This window comes from Epinephelus moara, chromosome 1 (assembly GCF_006386435.1).
Source record: "Epinephelus moara isolate mb chromosome 1, YSFRI_EMoa_1.0, whole genome shotgun sequence".
Lineage (NCBI taxonomy): Eukaryota > Metazoa > Chordata > Actinopteri > Perciformes > Serranidae > Epinephelus > Epinephelus moara.
The window spans coordinates 18,918,257-18,936,178 of NC_065506.1; the positions used below are offsets into that span (position 1 = coordinate 18,918,257).

At 39.2% G+C, this 17,922-nt stretch overlaps 2 protein-coding genes across 2 annotated transcripts; one reads left to right on the plus strand and one right to left on the minus strand.

The window, feature by feature from the left end:
* The first annotated feature begins 580 nt into the window (after nucleotides 1–580).
* On the plus strand, nucleotides 581–5,575 carry gnpnat1 (glucosamine-phosphate N-acetyltransferase 1). The gene is made up of 6 exons (XM_050045123.1): nucleotides 581–760; nucleotides 1,792–1,958; nucleotides 2,993–3,055; nucleotides 3,300–3,427; nucleotides 3,964–4,025; nucleotides 4,177–5,575. The coding sequence occupies exons 2-6, from the start codon at nucleotides 1,805–1,807 to the stop codon at nucleotides 4,322–4,324; spliced, it is 555 nt and encodes a 184-aa protein (XP_049901080.1). The 5' UTR covers nucleotides 581–760; nucleotides 1,792–1,804; the 3' UTR covers nucleotides 4,325–5,575.
* Nucleotides 5,576–7,164: 1,589 nt separating this feature from the next.
* On the minus strand, nucleotides 7,165–14,698 carry styx (serine/threonine/tyrosine interacting protein). Its single transcript, XM_050045113.1, has 11 exons — nucleotides 14,503–14,698; nucleotides 14,084–14,116; nucleotides 11,695–11,748; nucleotides 11,480–11,577; nucleotides 11,300–11,360; nucleotides 11,160–11,196; nucleotides 11,035–11,074; nucleotides 10,816–10,866; nucleotides 9,023–9,095; nucleotides 8,366–8,459; nucleotides 7,165–7,732 (listed from the first exon to the last, which is right to left on the minus strand). The coding sequence occupies exons 1-11, from the start codon at nucleotides 14,560–14,562 to the stop codon at nucleotides 7,659–7,661; spliced, it is 675 nt and encodes a 224-aa protein (XP_049901070.1). The 5' UTR covers nucleotides 14,563–14,698; the 3' UTR covers nucleotides 7,165–7,658.
* Between the last annotated feature and the right edge of the window lie 3,224 nt (nucleotides 14,699–17,922).

Sequence of the window (17,922 nt, forward strand, 5' to 3'; positions counted from 1 at the left end):
CACAGGGCCATGTAGCTTTGGATTTCTTTCTTCCTCATTAATAAAACCCTTCATTTAAAACTGCATTTTGTGTTTACTTGTGTTATCTTTGACTAATGTTTAAATTTGTTTGATGATCTGAAACATTTATGTGAGGAAAACATGCAAAAAAGTAAGAAATCAGGAAGGGGGCAAACACTTTTTCACACCACTGTATGTTTTTTTTCTGCTGACATAGACATAGTGTCTTTTAAGATCAGTTTTTATGCAACCATGCCAGTAAAGCCTGCCCAGTGTATAGTGGCCAGTATCCAGTACACTGGACCTTTGAGTTTATTAGTCCAATAGGGTAGGTGTGTGTGTGTGTGTGTGTGTGTGTGTGCGCGTGTGTGCGCGTGTGTGCCGAACTGAGCCATAAGGAAGTAGTATTTATCTGCTGACAGGTTAAAACCCTCATTTGACTGTGAAAGAAGATGGTCTGGATGACTGAATCAAACATCACTTTAGATATTGAATGAAATGGTTTTTGGCAAAATTAAGTGTAGTTTAAGTGAACCATTTACGTCATTAGGCTGCGCCCCTTACCTCCAGCAACTCTGCCACGTCATAGAAGGGCTTGTGCCAGGCGGAAACGGCAACCAAAGAAACACCCACGCTGTCCAGCTCAATGATGTAGCCCAACCTCCTACTATATTAGTAGAAGAAGTACACGGTTGTCACTGTGTGTTTCCTCAGTCTGGGAATTCAAGTGAAAACTCGGTTCTGGTGTGTTTTTCCACTGGTAAGTTGTGAAGCTAACTAGCTAGCTGCTTAGCATGGTAGGCGACTCCTTATGAGGTAACGCTAACGTTGACTGTTAAGTGTGAAGTTACAGCTTTGAAGCTAGCAAGGCTGGGTAACGTTAGTTTGCTTGAGTTACGGTGGCCTCATGTAGCTATAACACAGGACTCACGAGAAAACTAAGACGCGTTATATTAAATATAGCTGACGTTTGCTAACGTTTCTTAATTGATGCTAACGGTAGATATGACAGTAATTGTTACATAGACCGAGTTGTTGCTAACGTTAGCCATAACCGGTGTAACATTGTTTGATTATCTGAGTCAACGTGAGCAGGTTAGTCAAATGTAACACGGTCTACTTCAAGGAAATAAACAGAAATATTCTTGTTAGCATGGCTTGATGAGGAGGAGATGATGTCGCCACTGTAGAGTAACTGTGTTTTGCTGCCATGGAAACAAAATTATGACGCGAGTAGTTCAAGCTAGGTTAATGTGGTTCAAGATGTATGCTACTAATACTACTGTCTGCTTCGAAATCCGTCTCAATGTTAAAGCCCCCCCCCACCGGCTCTAATTATGTTACCTGATGGCCACTGCTGTATGAATGGGCTCTTGGAGGATGGGCCCCTCTCATGTTACACATCCTGGACAAGATCCTGGAAAGAAACTAATGAATGAAAGCTATTGAATGATATCACCTCATAGGGTGTCTTAAGACGATGTGCAGTTTAATTATTTTATTGATTAGTCCTTTTAAATGCCAGCTGGCTTATCAATCACTGGCTGTAAAGTAATGACAACTTTTTAGCAAGTGAAACTATGCGTCAGGTCAAAGTTCTGTGTGACTTAAAACAAACATATTTCCAAACCTGGCTGGCAGTATGACCATGTTAACTCATTGTGCTGATACATTATCTAATGTCTAATATCTACTTTTCTACATTTGTGTCATGATTTCTGTATTTTGCATTTGTGTGTGTGTGTGTGTGTGTGTGTGTGTGTGTGTGTGTGTGTGTGGGTGGTTTCAAAGCAAAGGGTTTGGAATGCTGCTAGATGACACTCCACTTTTTGACCCCTCCCTGCTTCAGGAGATAGACTGGAGTAGCAACACTGTGTCATTCTCTCCTCCCATCTCCCCGACCAGCCCAGGTGAAGGCCTGGTGCTTAGGCCGCTCTGTACGGCAGACTTCAACAGGGGTGAGTCAGAGACTGGGTGGACAACATATTCCCGACCAGTAGTCATTTTCTCCAGGGCAGTGTTGGGAAGGGTTACTTTTCAAATGTAATTGCTTACTACTCACTCAGATACATACTTACTTACTTTTGATAACTATTTAACAAATGTTTTCAGCTGGGCAGTAAAGCTGAAAATTGACCAGAAATGCCGGCTATGCCAAAAGACAGCATTTCTGGACAGTGAAAAGATGCAAAGGCACAGATTGAAGGTTGTATTTTTCGTGCAAGCTTTTTACTGAAAAGAATATATTCGGCTGTAACCCCTTTGTAATCCCCATTTTGATTTGTAACTGTAATCTAACTACATATTTTTTCCCTCAGTAAGTGTAAAAGATTACAGTTACATTTAGTTTGTAATTACAAAACTTAATTACATGTAACTACTTACTCCCCAACACTGCTCAAGAGAATATGAAGATAAGAAGACGACCACTTTGTGATGGATGATGTAAAATAGCGCTGCAACGATTAGTCGACTAATCGATGACTAATCAACTATTAAAATAATCAGTGACTATTTTAGTAGTCGACTAATCGGTTTGAGTCATTTTTCATAGAAAAGTACTATAAAAGTACCCCAAAATACTCTTACTGCAGCTTCTTACGTTCAGATATTGGCAGCTTTACACACTCTCCCATGACGGTGAACTAAAACCCTTTGGTGTGAGTACAAAACAAGACATTAGATGACATAGTTTTTGGGTTTGGGAGAGACAGACCGACATTTTTCAACATTTTAACACATTTTTTGATAAAATGATTAGTCGACTAATCGAAGAAATAATCGACAGATTAGTCGACAATGAAATAATCGTTAGTTGCAGCCCTAATGTGAAAAGCATGTTTTTTCTTCTATGGTGTCCAATGTGGAAGTTATTAGTAATATAATAAAACATTTTAAGCCTAATAGTAACACATATGAAGAGTTTGTGAATGATGGAGTGAGAATTCCCCCAGACATTTTCACCTACTTTTATTTTGTTATTATTTTCCAGGATTCTTCAAGGTTTTATCTCAGCTCACTCAGACGGGCGATGTCACACCAGAGCAGTTCACAAGTAAGTTCTACATTTATGTAAGACAAAAGTTATTATTATTTTGCTCAGAACATTTATATTAACATTTATATTTATAGTTCTAGCATGGCCATGTGTTTAAACAGTTGTCTCTATATAAATCAAATAGCACATTTGAGAAGAGAAAGAACCCTCGTTTCAGAAAATAAAATTTAAATACCAACCTGTGCAAGGCAATGTCATTGATGATTTAAAAAATACTCAAATTTTGTCTGCTGGCTTCCAGAAAAGTTTGACCATATGAAGAAGACAGGAGACTACTACGTCGTTGTGGTGGAGGACACAGTATTGGGACAGATTATTGCCACAGCTACACTGATAACAGAACACAAATTCATCCACTCCTGTGCAAAGGTAAATTACCTCCTGTCAAGCATTTTGGGTGTATTTATATATGTATGCACCGGTTATTTAAATAATGCTAATTACTGATGTAGTTTACCACCCCAAACCAAAAAAAGTTACTTTCACATTTCTGTTTCCTTAAAAAACATGTAAATTAAAGTTGCGTAGTAAATGGTAAATGGACCCACATACATATAGCGCCTTTCTAGTCATCTGACCACTCAAAGCGCTTTTTACACTACGAGTCACATTCACCCATTCACACACTCATTCACGCACTGGTGGCTGAGGCTACCATACAAGGTGCCACCTGCTACTCAGTTTTTTAACACACTCACACACTGGATGGAACAGCTATCAGGTGCAATTTGGGGTTCAGCATCTTGCTCAAGGATACTTCGACCTGCAGGCTAGAGGAGCCAGGGATCGAACGACCCGCTCTACCTCTGAGCCACATCCGTAGTAAATGTGCACTTTTATTGATCTTGAAAATGACTGTAACTATGACTGAAATGAAGACCCTCTCTGTTCTGTTCTGTTTGTAGAGAGGCCGGGTGGAGGAAGTAGTAGTCAGTGACGTGTGCAGAGGGAAGCAGCTGGGCAAACTGTGAGTGGACCTTTGTAACACAAAGACGTTCTGTTTTGGATTGCTTTACTTATTTAAAGGTGCAGTCTGCAGTTTTGGAGGAAGATTGTCTCTCTGGTTTTATGCTGATTTATTTTCCTCTCCCCTCCCTCTCTTTTTCCTATCTCTATAGGTTAGTGTCAGCTCTCACTCTTCTCAGTAAAAAACTGAATTGCTATAAAATCACACTGGAATGTGCACCCAACAATGTGGCTTTCTACCACAAGTTTGGATACACCGCCTCGCACGAGACTTACATGCAGTGTCGGTTTTCAGACTGAGGACAACAGCAGCTTTAAGCTACGGTTTTTGGGGGGCATGGACCGCACTTTTTTACACCCACTGACATCACAACATGGCGTTTACAAATGGTTTTAAGAATTGAGAGAGCTTCCCAAGAACGAGGGTGTGGCTGTGCGTCGTTTCTGAATGCTCGTCCTGATTTCAGCACACTTGAGTGAATGTATGTTGAAGCCCTCCGCTCAGTCCAAAATCATCCTCCGCCCCTTTGGTAACCATGGCTACCTCACCAGGGTGGATCTCTGTCATCGTCTTTCCTGCCGTCAGAGGACAGGAATTTGTGTTACTGTAAATGTAATGTACCATGCGTCTGTAGGTAAATTCAGTTGCTTGGGAAATCAAGATGGTACCAAATTACGTTAATAATTACGATATTATTTACTGCAGCTTCTCAAGTTCACTACAAAACCATGTATGCTGGAAGAAGTCCTTTAGATTATGATTCAGACGTAATCTCTCATCTGTCGCATCGGTCATCAACAACAAGTCACCAAAGAAAAGCATTTTGTTTCTTTTAATGTGATTACTGAACTTATTATTTTTGGATTTTACTGGGCTTTCATTTATCTGATCTCTCCTCTTTGGTACTAAGTGCTCTATATCTCAGCAGGCTTTTATTTCTTTGACAGTAATGTTGTTGGATAACTACAATGAATACTGCAAGATATGAAGTACTACTATCAAGTCAAGACTGTTATAATGTATAATATTTCTAGTAAACAAAAGGTTTATATTTTACAAGGCAGTAGTGAGGAATTAACGAAGGTTCTTAGAGTTTTGCATTCGGCCGATATTTGAAATGTGATCACAGCTGTGATAAGGGTTGAAACGTTTAGCGATGGGAAATGATACAAATGATTGTTTTGTAAATGAACTCTTATTTAAGTTTTCTAATTATGCTGTTATTCTGGAGAACAGGGGAACATATTTAATGTAATTTACTTCCAAATATGTAATAGTCATAAAATATTCTACAATCAACTGTGTTTCTTTGCTTGTATTTCTGGTTGTTAAAACAAATTAGTGAAATTTGTGTTACAATGCTGATTCATGTTGTAACTAAACAAGCACAAAGTTGCAATGGCTGCAACCATGTATACGCACGCCTCAGTGCGTTTTGCTTGGTGGGATTAACTCTTAATCAGCTGTCCTTTATCTTATGACCAGTCTTTCCACAAAATCTTGAAACTGTGAATCCATCAGGGATTTATACAGATTTTTGCAAAAGGCCACTCCCACTGGCACGCCCTTTTTTTTTTTTTAACCACACACTGACACTTGATCCCCATGCCAAATGCCAGCGTCCTAGGGTGAAAACAGTGGGGGGAAATTTTTGTGGACCGACTGAGCGAGCTATAGAGCTGCTGAAGCTTTTTACAAATGGGAAGCTACAGTATGCATTGTAGGAAAATAGTTTCAATCTAAAGTTCAAATGAATCATTTGGCATGTAGATACATGCCATATAAAGGATTTTGGAAAACCCAACGAAGTATACGTAACTTAATTTCCATAGCTATGTCATCAGTGTTATAATTGTAATTCTGTTTAGCCCTTAAATGGTTGTCTGTATCCTGGGGAATACAGTCATTTGACAGGCTGTGAGGGGAAGCGCATTAAGTGGGTGCACTTTCTATCATGAGAGACACTGAAGGTGGGGATGGATCGACTACTCAGGTCATGTGGCTTCATACCATCATTAAAAATATACTTTTTATTTGAATCAAAATCCAAAATGATAACCTACGTCATTTTAGAAAATAGTTTAAGGGTAATTTTATGTTGAAAAATAATGAATTGCATTTTGACATCTTCGATAATCAGGTGTTGAATATCTGTATCCTGAAGGATCCACTGCCCAGATAAGGGTATAAAAACAGCAGTGATCAGTCACAGATATAGTTATGTTTTGAGGCCTATTCTCTACAGATCATCAATAATATAAAGGTGTGAAATATTGACTACTATTTATTTTTTATTCTTGTATTGCCACCTGATAGTTGAGATGAATATAGAAGTACTGAAAATGTTCTTGTAAAGCATGTAGTCTTTTAAAATTACATAGAGAAAAACAGACTTTGAGCATCTACTGCTACACTAATCTACCTCCCTGCACCAGACGAGTTCTCAACTCCACTAACCACGACTATCTAAAAAGAAATGAATATCTATAATAAACAGAAATATAGAAATCTATAATAAAATAATAGCTAATGTCAGGGCACCACAGGGAAGATGACGGTGTAAAGACAGGAATGAGAAGGTTTTTTTTTTTGTTTTTTGTTTTTAGAAATGTGAAGAGAACATTGTTACTTCAAAGATTAGATTTGTTTCGATTTTCAAAACATACTGTATATAAAAAAATACTGTTTACACACATTTTTAAAACTGTAATTAATTGGTTGTAAAAGGTTTCAAAATTGGAACATATTAAATGAGGGGAGAAATTTTACATTTACACCTTAAATGGACAACGTATCTCTGGAGATACAATTTGTAATTTGGAAATTACAGGTTGTGTCATTTAGCCTAAATGCATTAGAAAATAGCAATTCATTTTACAAAATATTTATATGTGCGTGCCCATTTAAGGGTTAAAATTAATTCTTATGATTTCAACCTTTGGGGTAGACGCACTCTGAACCCAGAGCTCGTTTTACTTAAATACATCACAAGGTCTCCAGGAAGGTTTGTTAAAATAAAACAGTATAATTTGTGTGACTGTAAAATGGGTCCTTAAATATTTAGAAATAAAATACTAGTAATAAGAATGTAAAGTTAAGAAGCACAACATGACATTATGAAAGAGCAACAAAGCTGGACTCAGTCAGACTTCTTTTTATTAAGCAGTGAGTTGTTATTTTTCCATTCCTTACTGTCCCACATTAGGCCTAATATTAGTCCATAATCCTATTACTCCCAAAATAAAGGCATTAGCTATTCCTCATGTCATGTCCTCCGCTGGGCGATGTCCTGGCTACTTTCCCTTTTGCCGACTGCCCCATTCTGGTCATCTACACAAATTCAAGTATCGAAAGTGCATTATTGCAATACTGTCCCGCTGCAAATGCAAAATGCTTTAAATACTATAAAACTGCAAAAAATCTCCCATCAGTGCATTCAGCTCGAGAAAAAAAAAGGACTTATCAAATTGGCCCGATCCCCGTCAGTGCTCCATGTCTCAGACATGAGCTGTCCCCCTCCCACCCCGGTCCCTTCCCCTTAGAAAAAGTTCAAATATTTACATTTTTAATCCCATTAAAAATGTGGAAAAAAAATTGAGTGCACTGTGCCACACGGCTAAATATCAGCGAAGCTCATCCGTTCTGTGCTGCTGTGACCTGCATCGCTCCGAAGTCCTCGTCCTCCTCCAGGCTGCGTTTACGGCTTCCTGTTACAGAAATGTAGAGACGAAAAAGAGTGACTGAACATACTGCATACACCAACACACTCACATTAATAACTGTAAACCCTCATGGATTAAAGATCCTCTCAAACCCTGAACATTTTGTCGTGTGTGCTGGGTGAAGTCACCACCATTTGGGTAGAACAAAAACAGCTTTAAGGGAAATTATGCGCCTGTCCTCAAAGGGCTCCAAGTGTTCTAATGTTGGCATCTGTTTACGTCTTTTAAATAGAAACATTCATGACACTAAGGAAAGATGAACACAGTAAATTATGAAATCATCCACAATGGATCTGGCTTTGATTTGCTGAATAAATAGCTCCATTGTGGATTCAAAGAAAAAACATTAAGAGCTGCTTGGTACAAAATGTGCCACCCACCTCTGGAACATCACCACTAAACGCTGATGTACAGTTAAATAAGGTCATAAATATCATCCTGTAAGTCAGACTTGTCAGTGTGCCAAACAAACTGACACTAATGCTACTCCATGCCTGAATAACACAATGTCAATCAATCCTGCTTTAAATGCCTTTCTGGAATCAGTCTGGCTGAGACACAAAAAGACACTGAGGAGACAGGTGTGGCTGAGCAGGGCTGGGTACAGTGTGTACAAACCTGGCATCCCAGCTTGTAAGGAGAAGGACCTGCCCAACTGCATCGGTGACATCATTTTAATGGTCAATTTGGCTAGGTAGATTGCTTCATATTCCTGGGACACAAAAATTCAAACAATATCAGCATGGCGTGGTGTGTTTACCTTACAGCAATGCTGAAAAGAACCTTTGATAGCGTGAACATGATACAGCATTTATGACCACAGGATTTAAAATGGAATATTTATGACATCAAATACAACTTGCCCTCACATGTGCACAAACCTCATGTCTCTCACACATATGCTTGTCATAACTAATACAACTCAAAAAACAGAGACGAGTCATTCTGATGATGCTTGTGAGCCAGATGCCCAAATAATAAGTGGTTCGCTAAATGTGGCCAAGAAAGGCTGACTAGTAAAACACTGCAGAGATGCTATACGCATACTTAAAGATAGGAAAATGCTTTCTGCAGTGTCACACCCAAAGCAGATAACTCAGATTGATAACACACACTATAAGATGACACATCCTGGCCTTTCAAAGACATGGAGCTCAAGACAGTCTATTTGATAGTGCAATTATTTATAGTACCAAGGAAGGAGTTGTAAGTGCTCACTTATGGATTCAACTGTCATTTTGAAGCCCTCTACTCTGTCTGGAAATAAAGACTTACCTGTAGCTGATGCACAAAGCCCACGTTGGGGTTGATGCAGAACCTCCGCTCCTGGACGTGGCTGAATGCATCCCTGTAGAGTGAATATGGCACAAAGGTTACAACTACAGCTGCTAAAACACTGAGACATACCACTGCAAACAGTAACGAGAGTAAAGAAAACATACTTGTATGTTGTCAATTCAGCTGCAGCAAATGCGAAACAACATACTGCTTCTATGTGTTGCATTTTAAATTCTAAGCATTGTGCTGCATCATTACAGCTGCACACTATCCCTCAGTTTCTTTTATGTAGTCCTCTATATTTATGCTTGAAGTAGTCACAAACAACACTTGAGATGTATGTGAGGCTTGGCACACATGGCCTTCACATTCTGCTACAAAATACAGTACAATATGCATCTCTTTAAAGGTCCAGTGTGTAGAATTTAGGGGGATATACTGTTGTTAACCTTAGAATGAGCCGTTTATATCTACATAGGGAGCGGGTCTTTGTCAACAGTTATATTGCACCACTATGTTTCTACATTAGCCCACATTGGACAAACTAAACATTGGCTCTAGATAGGGCCATTCACATTTTTGCATCAGCCACCATAGTTAGCAGCTTCTCCATAGGGAGAGCATTGGAAAAAAATATTTTTTAATGTGAAACTGCTTTACTCAGTGTTTTTACCGTCATTTAAATCATTTGTTTGGGAGAGGAAGAGACCACTATGGATAGTTTAACTCCCAGTAAAAACCTCCTGAACACATTTGCAGGTACTGGGCTAGAACAGCATAAGGGAAACACCCATTTGTAACATGAAACTGCTTTATTCAGGGTTTTTACTGGGTTTTAATCACCTGGTCTGTTTGATTTAGAGAGACAGAGACCTCTGGATATTTCAGATCCCAGTAAAAACCCTGCTAACAGTGAACACTGAAGGGATCCAAACCAGGAGTTCATTCTTGGCACATTGGAGAAGTTTCAGCTGGTCACAATCTGCAATCCTAAGCATCTGATGCCACTGAATCCTACATACTGTTTCCATAAAAAGACAGACCTGTATTCTAAAGCCCAGTTCAGACCAAAGATTTGTGATGAGATTAAACCATTTTAGAACATTGCAGAAGGAAGTTGCAGCGGTGAGAACTGCCCGTCTGAACTCGACTCAAGCCGGCTGATGGTGTCACCTGCAACTCAGCTGGTCAAATGACAGGCAGCTGGTTTTAGAATGTAAAGCACGTCACCTGTTTCATCAGCCAACCCGCTTGTAGTGAAGTCCGCCGGTCAAGTCAAAATAACCACAGATGGCTTGTTCACTTGCTGTGGCAGGTGCTCCGTCCCCGCTGGGCCCTCTGTTGCCATCCTCACGGTATGCCAGTGTCAGATGGTGGGTCGCTGCTGCTGCTGCTCACTGTATGTACTTATGCTCCGCCCACACACACATTCTAATCGGCTCATTATTTGGCGCTGGTTATTTATATTATTGTGGTGTTTTTGATTATGAATACAGCCCATCAGATGCTCCTTTTCAACGTTTCATCACTACTACAAATGCAACTGTAGCCAGTATCTCACTATTACTATTCTTATACATGTTTTAAGAAGCTACAAATTATATTTAGCCACAAAATCACCCTGTAAAGCTGGAAATCCGAACAGAAGAACAGAGCGTTGTTGCAGTGTATTGCAAGTAGTTGCCTGCTTCAACTCATCTCGTCGTGAATCTTTGGTCTGAACCGGGCTTTACACGGTAAAATCACAGGCCATTATTTGATGTGAGAAAACAAACAAACATATCACTCACCTGTATTTCATCCCAAATGTTTCCATAAGGTATGCGATCACTAAGGCAGCACTGGAAGAATGAATAAAGGAGAGAATTAGAATCAGAATTTGGTACACGAACTTATAAATACCAAGGATATTTAGAAAACTTAAGCAATTATACATAAAATGGAGATTCAGTGCATAGACACAGAGCGTGCAAAATTATGTGAGATCAAAAACACAAAGCAAACCTCACCTTCTTGATATCCCTGCATTACCATGAACCAGTACCTTTCCTAAAAGAACAAAAGACTGTTGATAAAAGACTCTATTCTACTTGACAATGTGAGTATGAAAAATGGAAACTGCGTGCATCCTTACCTCCTGTTGCTAAGCAGCCATCAATAAATTCTTTAGTCTGTTAAAATAATAATAAAATACAGTAGATCAGACATAATGTAAATGCCACAGTAAATGTAAAGCTTTACAAGAAGGAAGTAAAAAGCCACTTTGCAACTCACTGAGGGGAAAAATCTTATTATATTTTCCACTGGATTGTCAGCAATATCTAACACAAGGTATCTGCGGAGACACAACATTTAGTTCATGACAAACACTTTATCGAATAACATTTTTTATAACATCTCATGCAAAATGCAGTTCACGAGCAGAGCAGGCAGATCATGTGAGTTGTCACTTACCTAAATGTATGAGGGAAATTAGGTTTGATAAAATTGGCTTCAATGTCTTGGCGGACACAAACGACATGCGTTATGCCCTGTCTCTCAAGGATTGGCAGCTAGACAAAGACGCAGAAGAGAAGCAATACAAGCTATAAATACATGAGCAGAAAATGTATCATTTCCTCTGTGAGACTGTCTCCCTGTATCTGTGGTTATATTCTGTGAAACATTACCTTGCTTTTCATTGCAGCAGAGTAAGGACCTAAAAACAGTCCCGGTAGTATCTCCTGAAAGTAAAGACAGAGCCAGATGTCAGTAACAACACGGGCAGTGAGAATCCCCACACCTACTGTATGTTTATTCACTCCACCTCTTTACCAACATGATGTTTTTATTAGTACATGTACCAGCATTATAACGTTGCATTTAGTGGCCAACATCCACCACCAAGTGGGACCTGGATTAAAGTTCTCACAGCTAGTGTATCTATTCTAAAAACAATACGACACTCAGTATAATCTGAGCCTCTAAATATTAGGAATGTTCCTAACTACTATTTCCCAGACGTTTAAACACATATACACTTTGACCAGTTGACTAGTGTCCTAGTAAGAAAACACTCAGATAAAAGTCAAAACTTAATCTGTAAGGTTAAACACTGTCTAGAAAAAATTGCGTAAATTACGACAGTCATTTTAAATTGTTTATCACATTTTTCAATAACCAAATCGCATTATTTTAAATGCCACTGAAATGTTTGCAGGGTGTCTACAGATATAAGTTAAATTTAATACTTTTTAAGACCTTTTTAAAAACACCATGTTAAATTTAATCTAATCATCTAATCTGAATTGAAGACAATTAAAGACTTTTTAAGGCCTTATATTAAGAAAACTTAATTTAAGACTTTTTAAGGACCCATAGACACCCTGGTGTGGCACTTTGTATGTTATCCTACAAAACAGGACAACAACCCACTAAATAACTTAACAAATAACATTTAATTTAAATAAATCTTCAAGAAACTAACTTTTTAGGAAAAGTGCGTGATTACTACAACGGCATTTTTGTTGGGTGAATTTAAGTGCAGAACATGCTAATTTTAATAACATGTTTGACTGATTGGTATTTTTGGGGCCAATTATCGAGGGTAGCAATGTTTAATCATCATACACATCCCTAAATATTAGATTCTCTAACCTGTTAACAACCTTAATCTCAAATTTGACATTGGGCAGTATGGTGGAAACCAAGAAGAACTTAATAATATTTTTAAGATATGCATATTGACACAATATAGTAAATTAATTAAACTCATATGTAGAATAATCATGGTTGTGTTAGACACAATCAAATGTGCTCCTCAGCTTTTATGCTTTACATGAAACAAAACCTCTTCATTAAGTCAAACACCACCTTCAGTAACTCATTTTGTAAAATAATTGGTTTAGACATCTGGCTTTTGCAAACTAAATGAGCTGACATGAAAAGGGCTGGGGGATATGGAAAAAATCCAACATCTCTGTAACAATATTGCAGCGATATTGTCGGTTTGACTATTGGTGCTTTCTTTTGTAACTATACTATTCTTACTTATATACTATAATCATACATCGTCTGTATTCCCCTTACTGACCTGACTGTCTACTTTCTTCAGGACGACAGACGTGTGCTCTGTATTATAGGTCAGGCTGTTCTCATGCACTGTTCATATGTATACATAGGAAAAGTATCGTATATAATCCAGGTGATCATGGGCCAGTAATATACGTATAACCCATGTAATCATGACGGCTGTGATCACATGTGGGGAGCTGTGGCTCAAAGGTAGAGCGGGTTGTTCAATCCATACTTCCAGCCTACATGTTGAAGTATCCTTGTGCAAGATACTGAACCCCAAATTGCTGTCTGTTCCATCGGTGTGTTAAAAAAATGAGTTGTATGGTAGCCTAGGCCACCAGTGTATGAATCTAGAAAGGTGCTATACAAGTGCAGGTCCATGACCAATGTGCCGAGGGGAGTAAAGAAGCACACAGTCCACATGAGGAGACAGGTTGGGGTAGGGGATGGGTCACAAAACACAGGATTCTTCCCAGTGAGACCAGTATTCTAAAACTTCACTTGCCTGAACCTAACCTTCATATTTGGGTAAATAATCATCAGTCATGTGGATATAATGACTCAGTGGAAAACGTGGAAAACAGCAAATAATAAAAGCTAGAGCAGGCAGGTAAGTTCAGAAAATGACATCACTTCACTAATGTTGCCTTTATAACCAGGACAAGACAACACTTACATCATTATGATATCCAAAATCTAAGATATCTAGTCTCATGTCACACTATGGATATCACATTGATATATTGCAGAGCCCTGGAATCAAATAGGTTGTTACCAGAAGTTGATAATTGAAATCCTCAAATAGGCATCATTATCTTTTATACTAACACACTTTCTGTTACATTTGCCTAAAATAATACTTTTACCAATGTCCATTCAGAGACTGCTGTCAAAGTGGGGGTGAATCAGGGAATTCTGGGAGTCCTCTCAGACTTGGTGCATGCTGAACCACTGCCAAGTATTAACTCTTCCCTGTACAGAGCACAGACTCATTTTACATACCTGCATTTCTCTTCTCATCGGATAAGCCCAGTCCTGTAAAGGAGAATTTAACAGACATGTTAGAGTCTGAGTGAAGCTGTTTAGATGATGTCACAGCTAATGGAGAGATTTCAGCCAGAGGACAGGGTGAGACATGAGTACCGGTTTACTTTGTGTACATACGTGGCTCATGTTTGGAGACTACCATGCAACTGAGTGTTGCCACAGTCAACAGTAACGTTAGCACACAGATAAACACACAGACAAAGAAACACCCGAGTATCTGTCACAGGCCCACATTAACGCGCTGTACACAAACACACACACATATTCCCTGCGTATATTTAGCTGTCAGACATTAATGCTGTAGTGGAGGTTAGCTCAGGTTAGCCTCACAGAGTAACATCGGCTAACACAGGCTGCTGTGCACACACACACACCAAAAGCTCCTCCTTGGTCGCGGGCAGAGACGGAAACTGAAGTTTGTTGTCTTCGTCCATTCTGCTGTCTGTTCGGGCACCGCCGGCCCGGCTTCACGCGCGGTATCGATGTTTCTCGCGGCGGGGTTAGCTGGACAATCGATGCAATTTGTTTTGAGGCTCCACATGCATGTCCGCCATGCTGTCCCCTGACAGATGTGTCACATGACCGCTCGGCAGATGGCAAACAGGACTCGTTGAAAGAAGGAGAGGGGAGCAATGGCGGCGTCCAGTGGTCGAGTCAGGAAGCGCACAGCACTGAGCTCAAGGAAACCATAAGGACACTATACTCTTCTTCTTCTTCTTCTTCTTCTTCCACCTCCTTATCTTCTTCTGCTTCTCAATAATAATACATCTTTTATAGTTTTCTTGACTTAGTTTAGGATATGAGAGGGTATGCAGGTCAAAGAAAAATGATAGTAAAAAATAAAATTTAAATAAAATGTTAATAATTTGAATAAATAATAATTTCAATAAGAAAGAAAAAATGTGTGACATTGACATTATACACATTAAACGGTTTGTTGGCAAAATTCAATTGTTGATTTAGTAGCCTTGATGGAAAAAAGTCAACCATCAAATTTCGCACATACCTGAGAGGATACACATGACCCACAAGGTCAAGGGTTGAGGGATTTGCGCTGTTTTGGAGCCAGCCCCAAGTGGTCAGTCAATGAACTGCAGGTTTTGGCACTTGTCAGCCCTGGTGGTTGCAGCCTTGGTTAAACGCACCAAAGAATTTCCGCAGCTATAGCTTTGGCTAATAGAAAGTGGGTTAACCTTAGTGTAAAAGGAATTTCAACCAACAAAATCTAAGGATACATCCAGTTCAGAATCAGAAGAAAAGCAAGTTTGGGTTCATGATATAAAACATTAGCCTTGCGACTGGAGCCCCGCCACAGTCATTGCTTGGATCAGGGAATCGCATGTGACTCTCAGTGGACCACACCCTTAGGCTCCAGATGCACCATGTAATGTAAGTACTTGCATGTCTTCAGAGGGACCTCACACGCAGATGCTTGATTGAATAGAAGGACACAGTCCTCGGGAGATTCTGCACTGAGATGCGTCGCCTGCAGCTCCAGATAAGTCCAGTGGTGTTAGCCGCTACAGTTGCATATTAACGTAGGCTAAGTTACTGAGAGTATGAAAGTCTGTTGCCCAAAACTATTAGAATTGGCATTAGGGGTTAAACTCAAGGTTGTGAGTTATGTTGTGGCATTTTAGTGGGAATAATCAGATTTCGCTACAGCAACAGTCTTGCTTTAGTTAAGTCAATTTGCTTTGGAAAATGTTTGAGCTAGGCTGTGATGCACAGGAGGTTTTTACCAGGAGATGAATTACCCGGAAAGGTCCCCTCTTCCCAAAAAGACCTGATTTAGACTGGTAAAAACACACTGAAAAAGCAGTTTCACATTAACAAAATCAGTGTTTTTCTCACACTTTTGTCATGAAGGGGCTGAGCAGTACAGTGGCAGACAATAACACAAATGCGCCTATCTTGAGCTAGTATTTATTTATCTGTTCTGTGCTACTTTAAAAAGCATGGCACTGTATGATGGTGTTCTCAGTAGACAAGAACCTTCTCCCTATGTAGATATAAATGGCTCATTAGGTAATGAAAACACAATTATTCTTGTTTTCAGGTGATTATACACTAAAGAAAACATACTTATTTTATTGTATTATATCCCATTTCTACCAATAAATCCCCATAAATCCAACACAGTGAAGCTTTAAGGTTGGAGCTTGTGATTTGCATGTTTATAATGTGTTTTTGTATCAAATCATGGGTTGTTAAGCATTTTAATTCTGCATCACTGCTCAGCTCTGCTTGAAGAACTGCTTTGAATAATCTCTCCAAATAATAATACTAATAATAAATGTATATACATAGCAATTTTCATCACAAATTGCTTCACAAGATGATAAAAGCTAATAAACGAAGCAAAAGTAAAAACCTAAAAAACATAATAGTATGATAGAAGAATAGTAAAGGGGTAAAACAAGGTGAGATAAACAAATTCATACATACACATAACTGTGTATAAGACACACTATCGTGTGTGATCAGAGCTAGTAAATTCACAGCAGGGATGACCACATAGCCTGATATCATCTAAATGCAGATTACATTCATTATCAGCCTACACACTCTCACTGAACTCTGTCATCTTTTTCTCTCTTTTTCCTCTTATCATCATCTCTCTATCCCTCCTCTAAGCTCTGTCCAGTCTTCCAGTCTTTTATTTTTTTTCTGCCCTTACCCCTCTGCAGCATCCATCCCTGCCATCCTCCCTCAATAATCACTTCAACATTGACTGATTACAAGAGAAGAAAAATCCCTGGTCTAAAACAGAGCGCATGAATAATTTCTAGATGCTTGTTTGGTCTCTCAGACGTTCCTCTGTTTGTTGTTGTGTGACAGTGCAGCATCTTGTGATTTTTGTTTATCGTCTGGCCCGTGGGAGGGGACGGCACTTTTTTCACAGATCAGAGGGAGATGTAATCTCACAGCAGAGATGCTCCAGTCGGCAAAGGCATGCATGTGTGGTTTGCTATGAGTGCATATGTTTGTGTGTTCTCAGTAACATCTTATAACTCTGCAGCTCTACTGGTCAGCATGCAAGGAGTCACTAAAAAGTCATTTCTTATCAGTGGCGGGGGCAGATACATCCCCTACTGCTGCTCTTCCACCATCACACACACCTTGGAAATGAAGCTTTGAAGAATGTCAATACGTGCACTTCAATTTGAAACACTTTTACTAGCATGCACATCTATCTTCTCTCAACTTAATTTCCTTCCTCACAAATCTTTAGCTTGCTGCTTAAAAAAAAATGTCCCGAATTATTTTCTCCCAGTGAGATGGTTTCCCTGTAGTGCTGATATCTTGGCGACAACAGCTCTTTGATATTGTGTTGTTCCAGGCCGAATCAGAAATTAGCAGCCGTGCCAAATTCCTTTGGCAGAAATGTTGTGGCAAGAGAAAAGGGGTAAAACAGAGCAGGATTGAGTAAACAAAAATGATTGAAGAAAAAGCTAAGCAAATACATGGACAGCCATGACAGTGTGTGGTTGTGTGTGGCTCTAATTTGAGTTTACAACCGAGTTAATCACTGAAAGGCTGCTGGTTGGAAATTTTTTAAATTAGTAAATTGAATGAGAACACAATTTCCCCTAGCATTAAGTGCGTCACTAGTCTGGGAGCCAGATGAATCTGCAAGCTCATATTTTATATGGCTCATCATCATCGCTTTTATATTGAGTCTGGTCTGCCTTCCTGTTCAAACTGAATTCCAGCCGATCTTGGGCCAGTCTCAACCGTTTATTTAATACAGAGGGTGTTTCAGATAATGACTGACAACTTGTCAGACTTAA

What these genes read in the sequence shown, in the direction of transcription:
- gnpnat1 (XM_050045123.1), top strand. Translation starts at nt 1,805, where the DNA reads ATGCTGCTAGATGACACTCCACTTTTTGACCCCTCCCTGCTTCAGGAG. An exon ending in CACACCAGAGCAGTTCACAA is followed by an intron (nt 3,056 to 3,299) that starts GTAAGTTCTACA and finishes GCTGGCTTCCAG; the next exon opens with AAAAGTTTGACCATATGAAG. An exon ending in GGGAAGCAGCTGGGCAAACT is followed by an intron (nt 4,026 to 4,176) that starts GTGAGTGGACCT and finishes CTATCTCTATAG; the next exon opens with GTTAGTGTCAGCTCTCACTC.
- styx (XM_050045113.1), bottom strand. Translation starts at nt 14,562, where the DNA reads ATGGACGAAGACAACAAACTTCAGTTTCCGTCTCTGCCCGCGACCAAG. An exon ending in CGACCAAGGAGGAGCTTTTG is followed by an intron (nt 14,117 to 14,502) that starts GTGTGTGTGTGT and finishes TCTCCTTTACAG; the next exon opens with GACTGGGCTTATCCGATGAG. An exon ending in CGATGAGAAGAGAAATGCAG is followed by an intron (nt 11,749 to 14,083) that starts GTATGTAAAATG and finishes CTTTACTTTCAG; the next exon opens with GAGATACTACCGGGACTGTT.